Source organism: Cryptomeria japonica, chromosome 7 (genome assembly GCF_030272615.1).
Source record: "Cryptomeria japonica chromosome 7, Sugi_1.0, whole genome shotgun sequence".
Taxonomy (NCBI): domain Eukaryota; kingdom Viridiplantae; phylum Streptophyta; class Pinopsida; order Cupressales; family Cupressaceae; genus Cryptomeria; species Cryptomeria japonica.
In genome coordinates this window covers 654,818,355-654,837,094 of record NC_081411.1, presented here as the reverse complement: position 1 = coordinate 654,837,094, position 18,740 = coordinate 654,818,355, and the positions used below count along the sequence as shown (strand labels likewise).

General features: G+C 35.9%; 1 protein-coding gene across 7 annotated transcripts in view; it reads right to left on the bottom strand.

The window, feature by feature from the left end:
• LOC131071205 (uncharacterized) overlaps nucleotides 1-18,740 on the bottom strand; it is a 199,843-nt gene that overhangs the window by 17,553 nt on the left and 163,550 nt on the right. For all 7 annotated transcript variants that reach the window (XM_058006942.2, XM_058006934.2, XM_058006936.2 and 4 more), the window contains 2 exons: nucleotides 16,743-16,788; nucleotides 14,199-14,485 (listed from right to left, as the gene is read on the bottom strand). In XM_058006942.2, the coding sequence (XP_057862925.2) occupies nucleotides 14,199-14,485; nucleotides 16,743-16,788 (333 nt within the window). The remainder of the gene's footprint in view (nucleotides 1-14,198; nucleotides 14,486-16,742; nucleotides 16,789-18,740) is intronic.

Here is an 18,740-nt window from a genome sequence, read left to right as displayed (position 1 = left end):
TCTATTCAATGATGTACCTACCACCTTAGTCTAGCATGCCAACCAACGAAAGGGATAAACAAAGCAGTCTATTTCTATGAAATGATAAAAAAGGCTTTATAAAACAAAAAAGCCCGCTTGCTACTGCTGTTCAAGATTTGATATCTTCTGATCTTTGTTTGCCATGGTCTATTGGAGATGACTAACAATACTGATGTGACATTTTCACACATTGCCACATTGCAAATGGGGACCCCTCTTTTCACTGGCTGCGTTAGGTGTTTTGTTAGTATAGTGTTCGCTTGGCAACATTTTGTGGTCTTTAGCCTTTGAATGAGAGGGTTTTGTCTTGACAAACCCAAGAGTGAGTTCGGGATTGAGAGACAGGTCTTGAAAAATGAGGTTGCAAGATTCCTTGCTTTAGTTAATTGTAAGGTTTCCTTGCAATTTCGCCCAAATATTGTATTTGACCTTTGTATCCCCGACGTTGCATTGCAAAGTTGCTTAAACTCCCAAACGTCAAAGACATGGTGAAGTGATGAACATTCCCATTTTTTAAATGGATAGGTGTAAGTTCCCATTTCTTACATAAAGTGCTCAAAATACGTAAATCCTACATGAAGATGGCAAAACTCCAATTTTGTACATGGCAGTGATGAAACCACGATTTTTTACACCGCAAGGGTATAATGAGGGCTAAGTTGCGATTTTACAAGGCAAGGAGAAAGTTCATAGTTCAATGCATGGGGCAACTTGAAGTATAATGCATAAGTGCTTGAATTCTAGCGCAAGAAACGCAAGGATGGAATTAATGCTTGTTTGAAATTGTCGCACAAATATTCTAAGCCTGAATAGAAGTGCTAATTGCCTCTTAACTCACTTAAAAATGTTGATGCAAGGTGGATTTCCAATTCAAATTGCAAGATTCTATTAAATCTCTGCCTTGAAATGTTGATCAAACTTTAAATGTTGCCAAAAAAGGTTAGTCTAAGGCAAAGTTTCATTTGAAACTGCAAGGGTGAAGTTAAGTTTTGTTTTGAAAATGCATGGTCAAGTGGTATTTCCCACTTGAAATACAACTGCATGAAAGTCCCGCTTTGATATGCATGACTTCATTCAATTTCTGGAAGTCAGTACATGGAGGCATCAAAATTCCACACAATATTACATGAGAAGGTGCAATCTCCACAAGTAATTACATTAACCCTTTGGGATTCCACCATACATTACATGGCCAGGTCAAACCTCTGCTTCTCAAATACATGACAAGCCCTAGCTTCCGCCTTACATTACAAGAGTAGTTGATTATCCCAATCTGCATTGCATAGGTTCATCAAATACCCGCCATTCATTGCAAGACTACTTGAGACTTTCGGAATTCAATGCCCAAACCCTTCTTGTCTCCGCCATGCATTACATAAGGTAGTCTAAATTCCAACTTGCATTATACATGCTCACATCAAAACCACGACCTGCATTACACAAAGTGATGAAAATCCTGCCCAACTATACACAAGAGGTACATAAACCTGAAATCACGCATGAGGATGCTCAAATCCCGCTTTCTTACATGGCCTAGTGAAAGTCCCAAAATCTTACATGCTGAAATGAAAATCCCGATTACTTACATAATCATGCCTAAAACCCGAAATCAGAAGCAGAGCAGATATAAAATTGGATTTCAATCACATGCTGTCATAAAATCCCACCATGTATATATAGGGTGTGCCAAGGGTGAATATAGGGCCAACCTAAAGGTGAGCAAATTTGTTTGAAATGTGAGTAGGCCAACCAGCATTTGCAAGGTAAAACGTGTGGGAGAGGAATAAAGCCGACCCAAGGTATTGGGCCTCACAAGACATGAAAATAATGATGTAACGTGTGTAATAAGGCCAACTCAGTTTTAAAAAAAACATATGAAACATGGACAAAGGTGTATTAATGTGTGAAGCAGAGTAGCCAGATACTCCTCTCTCCCTCCTTGGGCATGTGTATCCTCGTATCTGAAACAGATACATATCCAATACGGCCCAAATACACGTCAGATACTGTAGCCACATGTGCCCAAAAAACCTTGATTTTTCAACCATGTTGAATACTAAGTGATTTGATTTTTTTAAAATTTGACATAAATCTTCCTAAATTTAATTTAAAATAACTTCATTCATGCAATTTTAAAAACAGATGGTATAAAAAAAACCTACACCAAATGAGAGACAAATGAAATGTTTTTCTATTTCAGCAACCCATATTTTTGGGTTATCTTCGAATGCAACTCTACTATTTTTGCATATTGTAAATTTTTAAATCAGCTTATAATTCTTTATGTAGCAATTATGTGTCTATTGCATTGAAGTAATGAAAATCTTCTCTAATAACTTAAAAATTGTGTTATATATAGGTGTATGTGTTTTTTATGAATGTTGTATCCAGTCATATCCATATTGGGGGTCATAAAAAATGGCCGTATCCATATCTGATACCGTATCCATATTTGTATCCGTATCCATATCCATGCAAATTTGGTGTAAAGAAATGGAGCCTAGCCGACCCTCTCTTATGAGGTGATTAAGGCATATATAGGAGCAAGAATTCATATTTGTTACTTCACAATTCAAATCCAAACATAAATTCATTAATTCAAGGAGCAGATCGAGGTATAAAGGGCAGAGGTGATTTGAAATAAAGAGCAGAAATTGATTACTTTCATCAATAGTTTCTGATCATCATCAGTGATATTAAGGTTTTGACAGATCAATTCAAGTGAGGAAGATGTGATGAGGAGTAAATGTGAAAATTATTTTCACAACTCAAACAACATTGACTCCTCCACCGACAGTTTGCCAAAGAGAGCAAAAGACATTGTGACAAGGCAGATCAAAGGAGGGAGACAAGAACTGTTGTAAAAATCAGAGCAGATTTTATTTCATTCATTAGCAATTTCTGTTTTGCATCATTAATACCAATCATTTCCAGATTTTTAAGCAATTTAACAAGAGTAATTTCCAGATTTCAAGTACAAAGACAAGCAATTTTAAGTGCAATTCAAGCAAAAGATAGTATGGAATCAAGTTCACAATGTGGGAAAATTGCAAGGGAGCGTGAGGAATGATGGATGAGAAGAATGATGCATGAAGAAGAGACACTTCACATGGGGAAATCAAATCATGTGAAGGAGCTGATGGTGGAAGATTAAAAAAGGCAAAGATGAAAGACGACAATGAAGGTGGAAGAGGAGCTACTCCAACGAGGCCTTCAAAGCATGAGAGAGAAACACTTAACGACTTAGGATGAAGAAATCAAGGTGACAACATGCAAGAAGAAGCTAAGTTCAAGTCATGCAAAAGTGGAGATCAAAGTCAAGATCCAAGACCCAAGGAAGATGAAGACTCTACCACATAGTGTACAACATTCAACAAGAAGATCAACATCATAGAAGACCAAATATAAGAGATGAAATGCATTCAAGGAGAAGAAAGATGATTCCACATTGTGAAGGGAGGAAATACTTCAAGGATGAAAGGACTCTACAATGCAATGAAGAATAGTTCAACCACATGGAGGATCAAGTTACACCAAGAGGCAAGAACAAGAACTAAGACATGAAAAAAGATGCTACAACAATCTTGAATTACCTTCAAAAAATCAAGGTCAGTACAACAAGGAAGTAATTCGGGTCAAGCATATTGTTTGCAGGTTGGTGACAAGGAGAGACCGTGCAAATGGAGGCTACACTTGCAATGACTACACATGAAGATTGAGCTTTGGCATCATGAATGCAACAAAAGATAAAGGTAGAATGCAAGTGCAAAGGATGAAATCAGTGAATGTATCTCTCAAGTAGATAGTTTCAAATGAGTTAATTAAAGTTAGAAGATGATGCAATTTGGAAATATGACCCATCACAATTAGTCAAAAGCCACATGATGATGTTGAGCATCAAGAGATATTGCTTGTGATGAGGTATCAAGACTACAAAGCCTGCAAGTAGCTGAGGTGGCGACAACTCACCTTCATCCACCAATCAAATGATTCCAAGTCAAAGTGTCCAAATTCATTGAACCTAGTCAAAGAATGAAGGAAATTACAACTTACTTCCTATTGGTCCTAGAAGGTCGTGTATTCAAAGCTATGTAATTTTCTCATTGGTCAAGGAGTTAGATGCAACTAACCCTAATTAGGGTTTCATCATGTAATCTTGGCCATTGAATTGGATTAGATCCAAGCCATTCATTTGTAATTGGAAAGCTATATAAGGCTTTGCCTTTTCATTTGTATGGGGGAGCAATTAGAAATAAGAGAATAGAGTTAGAAGTAAATACAATAATTCAATAGTAAAAGAATAATTGGTTAAGTAGGAGTAGAGTAGAAGGGTAGATTGAAATTTTTGCCAAGGCTTGATGGAATAAACATTCTACTTTCATTGAAAATATGGTGGATTTTGTGTGTTATTTCAACATGTTGCATGGTTTCTACTTCTCAAGTTTCAATTCAAGTTTTAGTTTAAGTTCATTGATTTAATGGAGCAATGCGATGATATATGATAAATTCCTTGGTTTGAACTTTTTGTGGTTTGTTGATTGTAAGCGACAATGTAACGCTAGTTTGAACCTCATTGTTGCTAAGTTCAATTGTAGGTATTTGTTCAAAGTTTCAAACTATGCCTGTTGTGACCATTTCACACATCACCCCATCATAAGTGGGGACCCCTCTTTTTTTCTCTTAGTCTTGGGTTTTGCTAGGTTAGTTTGTTGAGTCCAATCCTTTGAGTAATTGAGTTTGAGTTGATAGCTCATCTAGAGGCTTTAAAGTTGGCTATTCTCTTCTCTTTGATATGAATCAAGGGCAGATTTTGCTTGATCAAGGTATTTCCCTTTAGACCGATTACCTTTAGTTTGACTTGAAAGGATGATTTAAGGAGTTTCGCCACCCTACTCTTTGCTTAGACACATCTTTGGACAATCTATTCCTTGACCAAGGAGATCACCAAAAGGCTTAGCGTTCATCATGATTTCATCTTCTTGAGAGTTTTGAAGGATAACCTTTCCTTGGCCAGGACCGATTAAATCTCATTCGTCCCTTGTCCTTGCAAAAGTGCAACTTAAGCATCAAAGGTGTCCCTACCTAAGTTAGATCAGTGACTTAAGGAATTGGACTTGTAGCTACTCAAGGTAAAAGTGCGACAGAAGCATATCAGTCCATCCTTACCTTGGTGAAATGAGCGACTTAAGGATGTGAAGATGTCCTCACCCCTTGCGAATGTGCGACTTAAGCCTTCAAAGCGTCCCTACCTCTCATAGATCAGCACATTAAAGAATCAAAGCGTCCTTACATCAACCAAATTGGCGACTTAAGGTTTCAAGATGTTCTTGGTCAGGAAAAATGCAATGTTAAATTAATCAATCTGTCCCTGCCTCAATCATATCAGCGCATTAAGGTTTTGATTCGTTCTTGGACAAGTGAAATGTGTGACTTAAGAACATCAATCTGTCTCTGCCTTGGTGAAATCAGCAATGCAAGGCGCCCTTACTCTTGCCAAATGTGTGACTTTGGAGATTAGACCCATCCTTGGACCATGCAAAGTAGCAACTTTAGAAGACTCATCCTTGGACAATGAAAAGGTGCGAAATAAGGATGTGATTCCCCCTTCTTAGTAAATGAAAGAACAGCATTTTGAATATCAAGAGCTGCGATTTGAATCGAGGCAAATTCCAAAGGCCCCCATCGCATTTAATGACCAAAGCAATTATTTAAAATTTGAATTAGCATTTAAGTCAGCTTTGTGAAATCAATTGCAAAAAAATTATAATGGTGGTGAAGTTGGCCAATGTGAGGTGGTACAATTCTTCCTCAAGAATCTATATATTGCGTTTGATCGTTTCATTTGATCAAACACAAATCAAAAGCGCTCATTACCAGATCCGATTCAAAGCAAGAGGGCATTTCTTCTATTAGCAATTTCAAACTGAAGACAAAACAATTATTGAAGGTGGTGAATTGATAAGTGAATCCATCCTTGATGCCAGCGATCCTGACCTTGGTCAGATACTGTCATAATTATTATTGCAGATCATAATCATAAGGGAGGCGATTTTGACACCAGAACACAGCGAATTCACTATTCAGGCAGCGACAGCATACCTATCAACATTTAGCAATCTCACCATTTGTTCAAAGGCGAACCTATTTGAAGACAGAAGACTTCATCAAGGGAACAATCAATTGACATATCAGTTTGTTTGAAACAGATTGCAGGTCTGAGATAAGGCACATTTCATCATTTTTATACTGAATCAGACCTTATTTTATGACTGATTTAGCTTCTTATTCATTGCCTTCACAAGGCCTTTGTTTAGGATACTTTAATTTAACGCATTTCAGATTATCTTTGAGCATTTACAAGGAATTATCATTAGCTTAGATGAGCATATTCAGCTAGAAGTTAAAAATGCAACCTAGGATTTTTGGGCGATATTAAGATATTTCGATGCATTATAATTCTAGGAATAGGATTCTTAGTTTAGGTGATTGATTTCTACTTGCCAGCAAAAATCATATCATAAAGACTAACTTAGACAACTCTCATAGGTAGAGAATGAAAGAAGCATGACACGCCCTCATCAAGGAGGACTCAAAAGGAGACATGATGGAGTCCAAGATCACATCAGTTTGGGGCAATGCAGGAGATACCAACCTGGGCCAAATTAACATGAAGAAATTCCAAGGACTGCTATACACCACCAAGCCTACCAGGTATTCCAAGGTGATTATCGACAATGGCATAGTGAAAGCAGCAAGCTTCCCTCCAGCAGTACAGTGCAGTGGGTTGATCATTGAGTGTGCTAGACACTACGATGCAAGCAAGCGGATGATAGTGGCACCTGATGGTCGAGAGCTCGCCTACCTTTCAGAGGAAGCTATCAGTGAAGCTTTCCATATACCTAAGTTCAGTGGCATGATAGACAAGACCAAGGGAAGTAGCACAGGTTGTTTATGATGATGATCCCGACAAATGCCTAGAGATAATTAACATGTCTTGGCTATTGAAGAGTAGGCCTAGGTTAGCCAAAATGCCCACCAAGCTTCACAAGATTGACTTCAAAGAAGAATTTGGTGATGTGATCACATTGCTCAATTGAATCATGGGAACTCCTCATGCTTATTAGTTCAAGAGTTGGATGTTCTACTTCGTGGAGATTATACCAAAGGAAAGAACCAACTAGGCAAGGATTATTAGCAACAACATTGATATACAACTCAAGAGGATAGAACGAACTAAGACTTTCTACATGAGTTCATACGTCATATATTCGCGTACCAAGGCCCATGAATATGCAGGATTGACTTATAGAGGTCTAGTCGCTACAAGATCTGGAGAATTGAGAGCACGTGAATCCTACATGCAGTTGCATTATCATAACAAGACACATTATATAAGAGTCAATGATGCCTTCACTATGCAGATCACAAGAATGTTGCAAGGTGGCTTTCATCAAAGAATATCCCCGCAGGCAAAAGAGCCGGTAGAGAAGTTCGGTGCTTGGTTCATCCAGTTTCCCAAGTTCACCTACAGACGAGTGCAAGGATGCTCTTGCTTGTCTTACATGCTACCGAGGCATCCTACCGACAAGTTGATATTGCTTGAGTTGGTAAGACAATTGATGGTAAATAACAAGATACAAAAGAATAAACACGACAAGGATTCCATTTCCCATTTCAGTTGGGCAATCAGTAGAGGTGTGTTTGTCCTTAAAAGCAGCTAAGAAGGTAGACGAAGAATTAAAGTCTCTCCTAATCCCATACTTTACCAGAGACAACTTTGATCCTTATGGCAGCATCAAGAGATCGAGTGGAAGGAGGCATAAACATAAGATACAACTAGAGGATCATTTCATGAATGCAAAAGATGATTTCGATATAAGGAAGAGAATGTACTCAAGGCTATCGATTGGCATTATCAAAACAACCAAGATTTTCAACATCCCCAATCAAGCACAAGATAGTGGAAGACGTCTCCTACCTGCATATGACCAAGAGAAGAACAAAGAAGTGAAAGTCAATTGGATTGACGTAGAGAGTACCGACTTGAGAGACTTGATGAAACCGATCCTATCACACACAAGACGATGGGTAGACGCTCAAACTCATATGTTGAAAGATCAAGGCATTCAAGCGACATTTGAATTGATGGGAGATGTTGAGTAATCTGATAGTGAGGTGGAAAGCGAAAGCAAAAGCAAAAGCGCCACCCAATCAGCCCATTCCAAAAGTTCTAGGAGGAAGGAGATCAATAAAGAAGAGCCTCTGAAGAAGAAGCATAAATCAAGACACCGCCCTTCCACTAGTACCTCTTCCGTGCATGAAGAGAAAGCAAATTAGGCCTTTGTCCAGGAAGATCATCCATCTAGAACAAGCATCGATCATGGAATGCATGAGTCTATGGAATCTACAATTCAAAATAGTAGGACAGACAAAGGAAAACAACCATTAAGTCAGAAGAAGGCAGTCCCATCCAAGCCAATCAATGACAAGGCAAGCGATGATGCATATGTGAACATTGAAAATGAGGAACAAGAAGTTACATCTCCACCTTGAGAAGATCAACAATTGAACTAAGTATAGGTTGGAGAAGAAAGGTCGGCTATCCCTGCATGGCTTAGGGAGAGATTAACAAAAGAAGTGGAGGAAGAAAAAGATCCCACTGATCTAGGCAGCTACCTAGATAGACATCAAGAAACTGAAAAAGAAGAAAGCAACCACGATGTCAAAGATGACAAGAGATGGTGAAGGATCCCTGATAATTCAAATTGCACTCCAAAAGTAGACAAACCTGAAGATGAGATCACAACAAAAGAGTATGATTTGGAGACTGTCAATCTAGGCTCTCCTACCACCAATCAAGCATTGGAAGATATGAATGACATGCTTAGGCTGGAAGTAGAGAATAATAAGAAGTTAGAGAAAGAAAACAGTGTATTGAGGAGTCATCTCCAAAAGCTCAAGCAACTGAGGCAACATGATCCTTTGGCCATACCTCCACCATTACCCCTTCCAAACGCAATTGATGATTTTGATAAGATGAAAGCCTCGACACATTTAATGGATGCATGGGTCAATACGACCTATAAAAAGGCTAAGGCATTCGTAAGGGAGTTAGTGAAGATATTTGATAGAGCCATGGTGATCCTTGAAAGAACCCAAACACTCAAGTTGGCATATGACACTTTTGTCTACACCAAGGACCTCGCCATATCTATATTACAAGTAATGAAGACCACACCGAGGCAAACTTCAATGAACGAAGGAATATTGAAGGATGGATGATCACCTGATTTCCAACAGTGGTGTAACCTGCTTCGCATGAGAACACTCATATTTGAAGAAGACATCAGTGGTAGACGCACTCAAGTGGATCAAGTGATTAATTTGATACATGATAAGATTTTAGAAGTGGCTGAGATCATTCTTGAGAAGAAAAGATGAATGAAGGAATTGATATTGTTGTCGAAAAGTTGATGGAGACAATAAAGACTATCTTCTTTGGGACAAATGTAGCACCTTCCGATAAGCGGTTGGAGGATATTCACTCATTCACCATACTTGCCAATAAGACAAGAGATTTCAGGCTAGATTGGGAGATGACCTTTGTCTCAAGCTTGGATGAAGTTAACTAATTGGAACAACTAAAGAACCTGCCTACAATTCCAATTACTAAGATTGAATCATTGACGTCAAGATTCGTTGAATTTGCAAAAAGAGTAAAGGATAAGGGCAACAAGATTCTAGAAGATAGTTTGTTATGATCCTATGTGGCATCAAATTTTCCTATTGTAGGATTTTTCCTCGTATTTTGTGCCAAAAAGGATGTCACATTACCATTGACTGATATTTAATATTTTGCAATAATTAGGTATTTTGGTTGCTACAAACCCTAATTAGGATTTAGGTGGCAAAATCTAGGCCCTCGATTCTAGTTTAATCTTTGGCCATTCATTGTAATTGAGAGCCCTATATAAGCTCAACTCATTTCATTTGTAAGGATTGATTAGAAGAGTTTTGAAGAATTGTTGCTCGATGCTGCAAAAGTCAATAAAATCATTTAAGTGTTGGTGACTTACTGAGTTTTGGTACATTTGCTTGTTTCTTCATCCTTTTATGAGAGTTAATATTGAAAAGACAAAAAATATTAGAATATAATTTGTTTTGAGTATTTTTAGATGAGTGAAAGATGCATGTGCAACATTCAAAGTGAAGCTTGTCATCCATACCATAGAAGCAAACATCTGCAAAAAATTGCGATTATATACGATTAATCGGCAGTCGGGGAGCTCACCGATTTTTTTCCCCAAAACAATCAGATTTAATCAATCAAAGACTATCAATGATTTTTTTTCAAAAAAATCACCAAAAAAACGCCGGATTAATCAGGGAATAGCTGGGAAAAAAAGGCAAAAAAAGTGCGAACCCTAAATGGCACAAAGTGAAATAGTTTTTGGTCGTGCTTTTCATAAAGGTTGCGCTTGTTGCAGATTCATCATGCACTATGTCACAGGGTTTGCCGAATTTTTGGCTTCAAGTTTGAAATTCGGGGAACTTATTAAAAATGCATGATATTTGTTAAAATACAAGTGAACATTCATACAGAAAAAGGGGACTTCACTTCTATTAAAACATATCTTTATAAAGCATTTTTTTAAAGGTTTTTTTTGATAATATCTTCTCTTGAAGACGGATTTTTCTGTCGCTGGCGGCTAGGGCACAACAAATTTCTTGTGTCTACATTGTACTGTGTCTGGAATAGGGAAAATCTGTTGAAGAGGGCATGGAAATTGTATGCAGCGATGCCAAATTTCAATGAATCTGTAACCTATGCGACCATGCATTGCCAAATTCTAATCGCAACCTCTGCTCGATTGGATTCTCCAAGCTAAGTCACCACCACATTTGTTTGCCAATTTGCAATTGACGTTTAAGTTTTTTAATAAAGTTTTTTATATTTTATTAAATTTCAAGCAATGATTTTACATTTTATCATCTTATTTATATAAAATTTATATGAAAAATTAATGTTTAATATATTTAAATTTATTACTATTTCAATATACTTATTAATCATATGTTTTTCAAATACAATAAAATTTGGTATTTCTATTTTGTTTTTATAATTGAAATATTAAATTACTATAGTTTGATTTTATACTTTTAAAACTAAATTTAAGTGTTTTTATTTTGTTTTCAACATTAAAAATATAAACGTTTTTTAAAATAGAATTTAGATTTTTATTTTGTTTTTAGAGGTAAAAATAAAATAATTATATAAATGTTTTAATGTTTTGTTAAATAAAATTTAATGATTGTTTTATTTTTATTTTTTGAAATAGATGTTTTTAATGGTAAGAATAAAAATTTATTATATAAAAAAACTATATGAAATGTATTGAATCTCAACTTAAATATTAAATACTGTTTTTATTATAATAACAAAACGGGTATTTTTTTAAACGATCTATAAAGGATATTAATAAAAGATATTAAATAAATTTAAAAATATATAAATTCTTAATTAATATCAATAAATTTGTTTATATTTTGAAATTTTGTACTTAGTTTACAGGTTGACTTTGTACAAAGTCACAAACTATATTGTAATTGACATTTTGACAACTATCACCATCTAGTTATTATTTATGTTGTGGTATGTTTTGTGCAATGTAATCAGCAATATGAATATAAACAACGAAAATCTATTTTCTACAATCCATGTGTTGAAGTCTCTATTTTATTTTCCTACAATATCTCTATGCTATGGAAATGTCCTTAAATATTAAAAAAAGTAGTTTTTGATTGGTTTTCTACAATTTTTTAAGTTTTTCTGTAAATCCGATTTTTTCCTAATTTTTTCAAAAAATCTTATAATTTTGGTTTGCCAATTAATTCCCCAAATGATTAACACTACTATGATCCATACTACTAACACATTGCCGATGGTAAAGTGCCTTGCGTAGTCAACTCGATCCATTTTAGCAAAAGCTTAACTTCAATTGCTATTCCATCATTGATATGCTTCATCTTGAATGTGTCTATATTTGTGATAGTGGTTTGAAAATCACCAAGCTATCCCTAGAAGATTGCACTAGTCTTGTGGAGATGTTTACTAGATGTCGAAGCAAACCATAGTTGAGCTCATTTGAGATTGTCCATTGTCTTGCATTCCTAGCATTAGCGTAGCATCCCTAAACCCTACTCCCTTTTCATGTTTTTTAATCAAAAGATTAGAAGTAGAAGAAAGCAACATTGTAATATCATTTGAAGAATGTCACACCATTAAGCGTGAATCGAATTATTACGTATGTCCCCTCGTAGGTACAACAAGTCACATCATACCATTGAAACTATCCAACACCGTCAAGACTTGACATCAAGAACCTTGGAGTCATCCGAAGTGATCCTTTTTGCTAATCTTCAACTTTTGAGAAGTCTTCGTTCAAGAGAGGATAGAGTATTCAATACTTTATTCTCTGTTGCATAGTGCATAAAAACACCATCAACAACGCCAACATTGGGTATTTGAATGGTTGGTTCACAATATGAAAATCTTTCAGGACCTTGGGAGATTGCACCAGTCTCGTGTAGTTGCTGTCATCATAATGAAGCAAAGGTTGGTTTGAAGGAGTTTGTCTATCAAAGCATCACCCATTATCATCATTGTCCTTAGGATTAGAGTAGATTTCCCTAAACCCTTTCCCTTTTGTCTTTTGTTTGAGTTTGAGATATGTTAATTTGCAAGTTCCAGCTGCAATTCATAAGCGTAAGTCCCTTTGTGATACCAGCATATCACATCATTTCAAATGAGACTATCCAATTTGCATTGTCAAGACTTGACTAAAGAAACCTTGGGGTAGCCTTAATTGATCACATTGTTTAGCATATAAGGTTTCCTTGTTCAAGAGAGGATAGAATACTTGGTATTTATTCTGTGTTTGAAGTGTCATAAAAAACACATCAACAAGTACCAGCCAGCTATTTATTTCAGGCTCAAGTATGAAAAAAAAACTCTTCCGAATCACTCCCCTATAAGCAAAGGGAACGAAACTGGTCACATGAGTCACTTGAATTCCTTCATATTCCCATGCCTTCAAGAATGTAAACAATAGGATGGGTCGATTTTCATTTGACAATCAAGTGCTCAGATGCCCATTTTTCCCTTCCCATTCCTGCTGTATCAAATGGACCAGTGAATTTTTTTGAAGTGAATATTATTTCAATAATAAAAATAAAATGAACGACAATGATTGAATGAAGAAATTAAACTAATTAATTAATTTATATTTATATAATCTGTTTATTGTATATTAATCAGACTCCGTCATTAACTAATCAAGAGAAAAAAATTGAATTATATATGAAAATGAGATTATTCACCTATCCTCCAAAGTAAAATTATCTTCCTTGTAAAACTATGCTGCCTAAGCCAACAAATCACCCTTGTTCAAAAAAATCTGCTGAAATCTTTTGCATGCTCTTAATAATCTGTACTCTTGTAAGAATTGAATGAATGAGCAATAGTTTACGCGGGGCCTTTTGACCTTTAAGAGAGTAGGGTTATAGTTATAAAGATTACTTTTTATTTCTGTTCACTTGCCTTATTGATTGAGTGAGCAATAGTTTAGGTGGGGCCTTTTGACCTTTAAGAGATTAGGGTTATAGTTATAAAGATAATTTTTTTATTTCTGTTCATTTTCTTATTTTGGCTGGTTTTGGCAGTCGAAGATATCCACTAAAAGATTTCAGGAGACGTCCACTGCCTACTGGAGACATCTCTAAGAATGTTTATTCTACCCATAGTTGTTAAACATCTATGTCTTCAATACATTTTCTTACCCTCCAGTGTTTGAGTATTGAGAACCACATGTAAATCGAAACTGAAGAGGATGAAGTATACATGCATTCCGATGATAGTCTCTTCCATCAACAGATCCCAGTATTTGAAGAACCACGTACCCATTCAACAAACATATTAATTCTTACAAGAAAAAATAAATCAAAATACAACAATATCTACGCCAAGGGATAACCATCTCCTCATGTATCAACTTCAAGGCATATAAATCAAATGTTGAGTTCCTAATTACTTATATCAATAAATAATAAAAAATATCTTGCACAATTATGATTCACTGTGATTCATATAATTGTTCTCAAAGGAATGTCTACAAAACCTTTTCTCCTTCTCGGTCAGGATCTAAAAGTGGCTTTTGTTCTGAAGCTGGTACTGCCTGAGCATCATTCCAAATCTCACGCCAAGAGTTTCCAGATTCAGACATGCGATCTGAGAGTCTCCCTTTTGGAGGCCAACTACTTTTTATGCCCTTGATCTTCTCATCTGTACATTCCAGACCTTCCATAGCTTCATCTAAAAAATCTTCTACCCAGTCACCAGGAGAATGCCATCTTATAAAATCTTCAAATACCGATTCTGGATTTGCTGCTTTAAAAGCTGACATATCTGATAAAAAAATGTGAAAGAGAACTGTGTGAAATTACAATTCAATGATCAACATAGCAACACATCTTTACATAAGTGACAGAAAGAATAATAAATCACTTTATAATAGCAAATATTATTGTTTGCTCATGACTCTATCAGTAGAAATTCTACTTTGTTTTATGGAATATTGAAAAAATTATATGTGAAAAGCAAATGCAAGGCCCTCCAAGGTTTCTTAAAAATAGCAAATTCACATTGCCTAGTACACATAATATGGTTAGTAAGATCAATGTTGCAAGTGCAAGTAAATCGCACAACGAAATTGATTATTTTAAATACTTGACTTCAAGTTGCCATTAGATAAGATCATGATATCATTTTTTCTTCATAGAAAACAAGATGAACAATGTAATGTTCCCTCTTTCTTAACGTTCAACCTTGTAAATAATTAAATGTAAATATCTTGAAGTAATGTATAGTTTGTGTGAAGTCAAAAATAATAATAGTGGGGCCACCTTTTTTTTAAGTCACAACATTATGCTACTAGGTTAGTCGCCTTGAGGGTCATGATTATCTTCAACCCACGCCCAGCATAATCTTATTTCATGCCAAGATGAGTTCAAGTAAGGATTAGGAGATAAACCCATCCATTCACTATTCAGGGGAGGTTGAAAGCTTTTCAGCTTTTTGGAGGTCGATGGGCTTCATTAAGAAAGATAAGGCTCTCGATGGGGATTATTATTGCATGGTTTTTATTATTTATTCTGCTCTGAGAATCAAATCCAAAGTAGTCTCTGTCAGGACGTAGCCCCTGTGGAGACATTCTTCTGGACCGAAACCCAGAAGTTTTATAGCAAGTTTCCCAACAGCACTGAAGGCATCCAATTACACCTATTGCAGCAAATAGGAGAAGATAATACTATCTCCTGGAGGTATCGAGAATCATTTGGGATAAATCAAAGGGTTTGAGAAAAAATGTTTCGCTGCAATTCTGATCTCACCATGGCACGATTCTACCCAAGATCAGACAGCGATACCATGTGGAATTGAGGCGGCTGAATGATTAATGGAATTCGCAGCCTGTAGCTTTTGTGCCCTGCAGCTAACCATCAATAAGGGCACCATCTTCAAACACTTAATCGCTGTCAACATAGCAAGAAGTCGCAGCCATCATCTTTCCTGAAGGGGTCGATACTCTGTTTACTGTGCACGGGTATGTTCTTAGGTGCCAATTGAAACCTCGCCTCTGTGATAATTGATTTCCCTTAAACTGCAGCAATTTGAAAGGTGATATTGATTGTTCTATCTAATTTGTAAGGACACAATAAAATCAGTTAGAATTCCTTGTTTTGATCAACATAATTGTAGATTGCTATTTGTTCAAATTCCATCAAGCTGTCACTAAATTTGGGTGTGAAATCCAACTCCTCAAAGATATCCGAACTGTTGTGTAAGTTTTCTCAAAATTCATAAGGATATTTCAAACAACCTATTCGAAATATGAAGCTTGAACCATACAAGTAGGCATACTTTTATAATAGAAAATAATTGTATCTCACCCACCTGCCTAATGAAAAAATCATGAGTTTGTGCATAAAACTGATCAAGCTGAAATTTCGTTATCCTTTGGATATATTCTGGTCAGTTCTTTCATTTCTGGGTTATGGTTAGGGTTTTTTTAACTGATTTTTGCAGCAATTTTATGTTTTTTCTCTAACTCTAACCTGATTTTTTTCCAATTCAATATTAATAAATTGAAAAAACCTTTATCTTTTGGTTTGCTGAGTCATTCCTCAGAAAGATTTTTGCTGCTATGCTATGAACTTTATAATACTACTTGCATCTTGTTATCTTTGAGATTTTTCAGGCCCCGGGTTTGGATTTGAGCAGAAGCATTTGTAACGCTAGAATAATCAAGAGGTTAAACTTAAAATCAGAGTCTCAGACACAAAGAGATGTATATAAATGTCCAACAAAGGTGACATTCACAAAAGCTCAGCCATTTTATCCCAAGTTGGTTTAAACGTTAGATTTCTGATTTCACATAGAGCTCAAAGCAAGTGCAAGGGATGCAAATTAGTAAATTAACTTTGAAACCACAAAATATTTACCAGTCCACCATAACAATCCCTATGAAGCATACGAAGATTTACATCCTTTGTAGAGGAAACAATAGAGAAAAAATATACTAAGAAAGTCTAGGCATTTGGAACAAATTAATAAATGGTAAGTTGATTATCTTAAGTAACAAGACATAATTTTAATTTTTGACTACCTGAAGCTAGAATCTCCTTCTCAAGTTGAGCATGCAAATTTTTCCCCTGTAAGAGAGATAAAGAAAAGCATTGATTAGTGTCCTTTATCAAGAAATGTACAATGTACAATTAATCAAGTTCGCATGCTTCTCTATGCATAGTGTTTGCTATTTGTTGAGAATGATTGAATGACTATGATATGATGCAACAAAATCTCCAACACCTGAAGAAGAGAAAGTAAAAATAATGAACTTAGATGAGTGTTGACGAATGATATTTTAGGAAAAGATAATTTTCCTAGAGTAATCCATAACCAAGAAAAAAGCGCTAAGTAGATGCCCGAGCATGAGTTGTAGCATACATAAGATTCCTAAGTGGCCAACCAAAAAATAAATTTGCAGATGATTATATCAAAAATTACTATTCAAAGCTACTATAGATGGAATACTCAGAGAGTTTCGCAAAAATTGCAAGTTTTTTTGCTCGGCGAGTATTTACACCATTTACTCACACAAAAGACTCGCCGAGTTTTTGGGAAAAACTCGTCAAGTTTTTCACAAAAACTCAACGAGTCTTTCGCAAAAACTCGACTGCATAAAAAAATAGAGGCCCAAACACGTCAAAAAATTATCTAAATTTATTTTTTCAAGTGTGTGTCATTCTCATATACATGAAATATAACTTAAAATATAAGAAATTAAGTTATATTTCATGTATATATTGGCAGGATGTTTGAGAGTGGTTTTAGATCTCTAGGAGTTATAATGCTCTAGGTTTTAGAAGATCTTTTAAAGTTTCAGACTTTGTCAAATTTCAATAATCAGTAGTCTCCTCAGCATTCTCTCGCTCTCTCTATCTCACTTACTTTATCTGCCCCAAATTTTAGACCTTTCACTCTTCCTCTATCCCCTCTCTCTACCACTCTCTATCTCACTCTCTCCTCACTCTCCCAAGATCTAGACCTATCTCTCTACCCCTCACTCTCTCACCCTCAGATCCCCGTGAGGGGTGCTACCCACAACTTCATTTTGGCGAGTTGGAGGAGCCACATCGGACTCCTAGGACTAGACCCTCTAGTTCTATCTCTCCCTTGGTTTTCACTAGAGCTAAGAAGAGGAAGATGTAAAATGTTTTGATGTAATATTTACTTTAAGATTTACACAAACAATTTGCTATTTCATTTTGTTTTAGTCTATCAACCATCAGCATTCCACAAGAGGATGCCATTTTGTATCCAATTTACATTTAAATCAATCAAATATATCTAGACTTAGCTTGTTTCTTTTGTGTACTCATTTATTGATTCATTGGATGCATCTCCTCATTGAATTTTCCAAAAAAAATGCAATTCTAGTTAAATTTAAGCAATTTTTTGAGTTGCCAAGTTTTCACCGAGCTTTTTTTTTGGGCCTTGGCGAGTTTTTGTTTTTGCCGAGTTTCCCAACTGTATCCATCAAACAAACAAAAAAAGGAATTTAGGAAATTCAGATCGTGTTGGACCGTTGTATGTAAAAGGAAAATTTGAAACCTACTTGAATGTAAAGAAAACAATAAAAGCTATTCTCTAGAAAAAGCAATCGTCCAGCACAATGGAAAATTATGTTATATGAGCTTTTAGAATTTAGCTGCATAGTTTCAATTAATTCAACGCTGACCCATATTTCAAGAGTAGTGGCTTGCAAGAATCCATCTCTCCTTAGAAAGAATACACTGCTTGGCACTCATTGGACCTATGCAATGCTCACAAGGATGAAGCACCAAGACTTCCCAGGAATTCACACATCCTACTACAGATCTGGCTTAAGAGCACTTGACCATGGAGTTTTCTCATATTCAAGCTGCTTAGCTTACTACTCCATTGAAAACCTTCAGCAAGTATTGCGTCTTGAACATTTCAACGTAGAGCTCCCAACGTCATTCATTTTTATCATAGTTTCCAAGAAACTCCCTCATTGGAACATGGTTTGTAATTGTATAACTGTCCCCATACCCACAATTTCTGGTGGCTACATTTATAT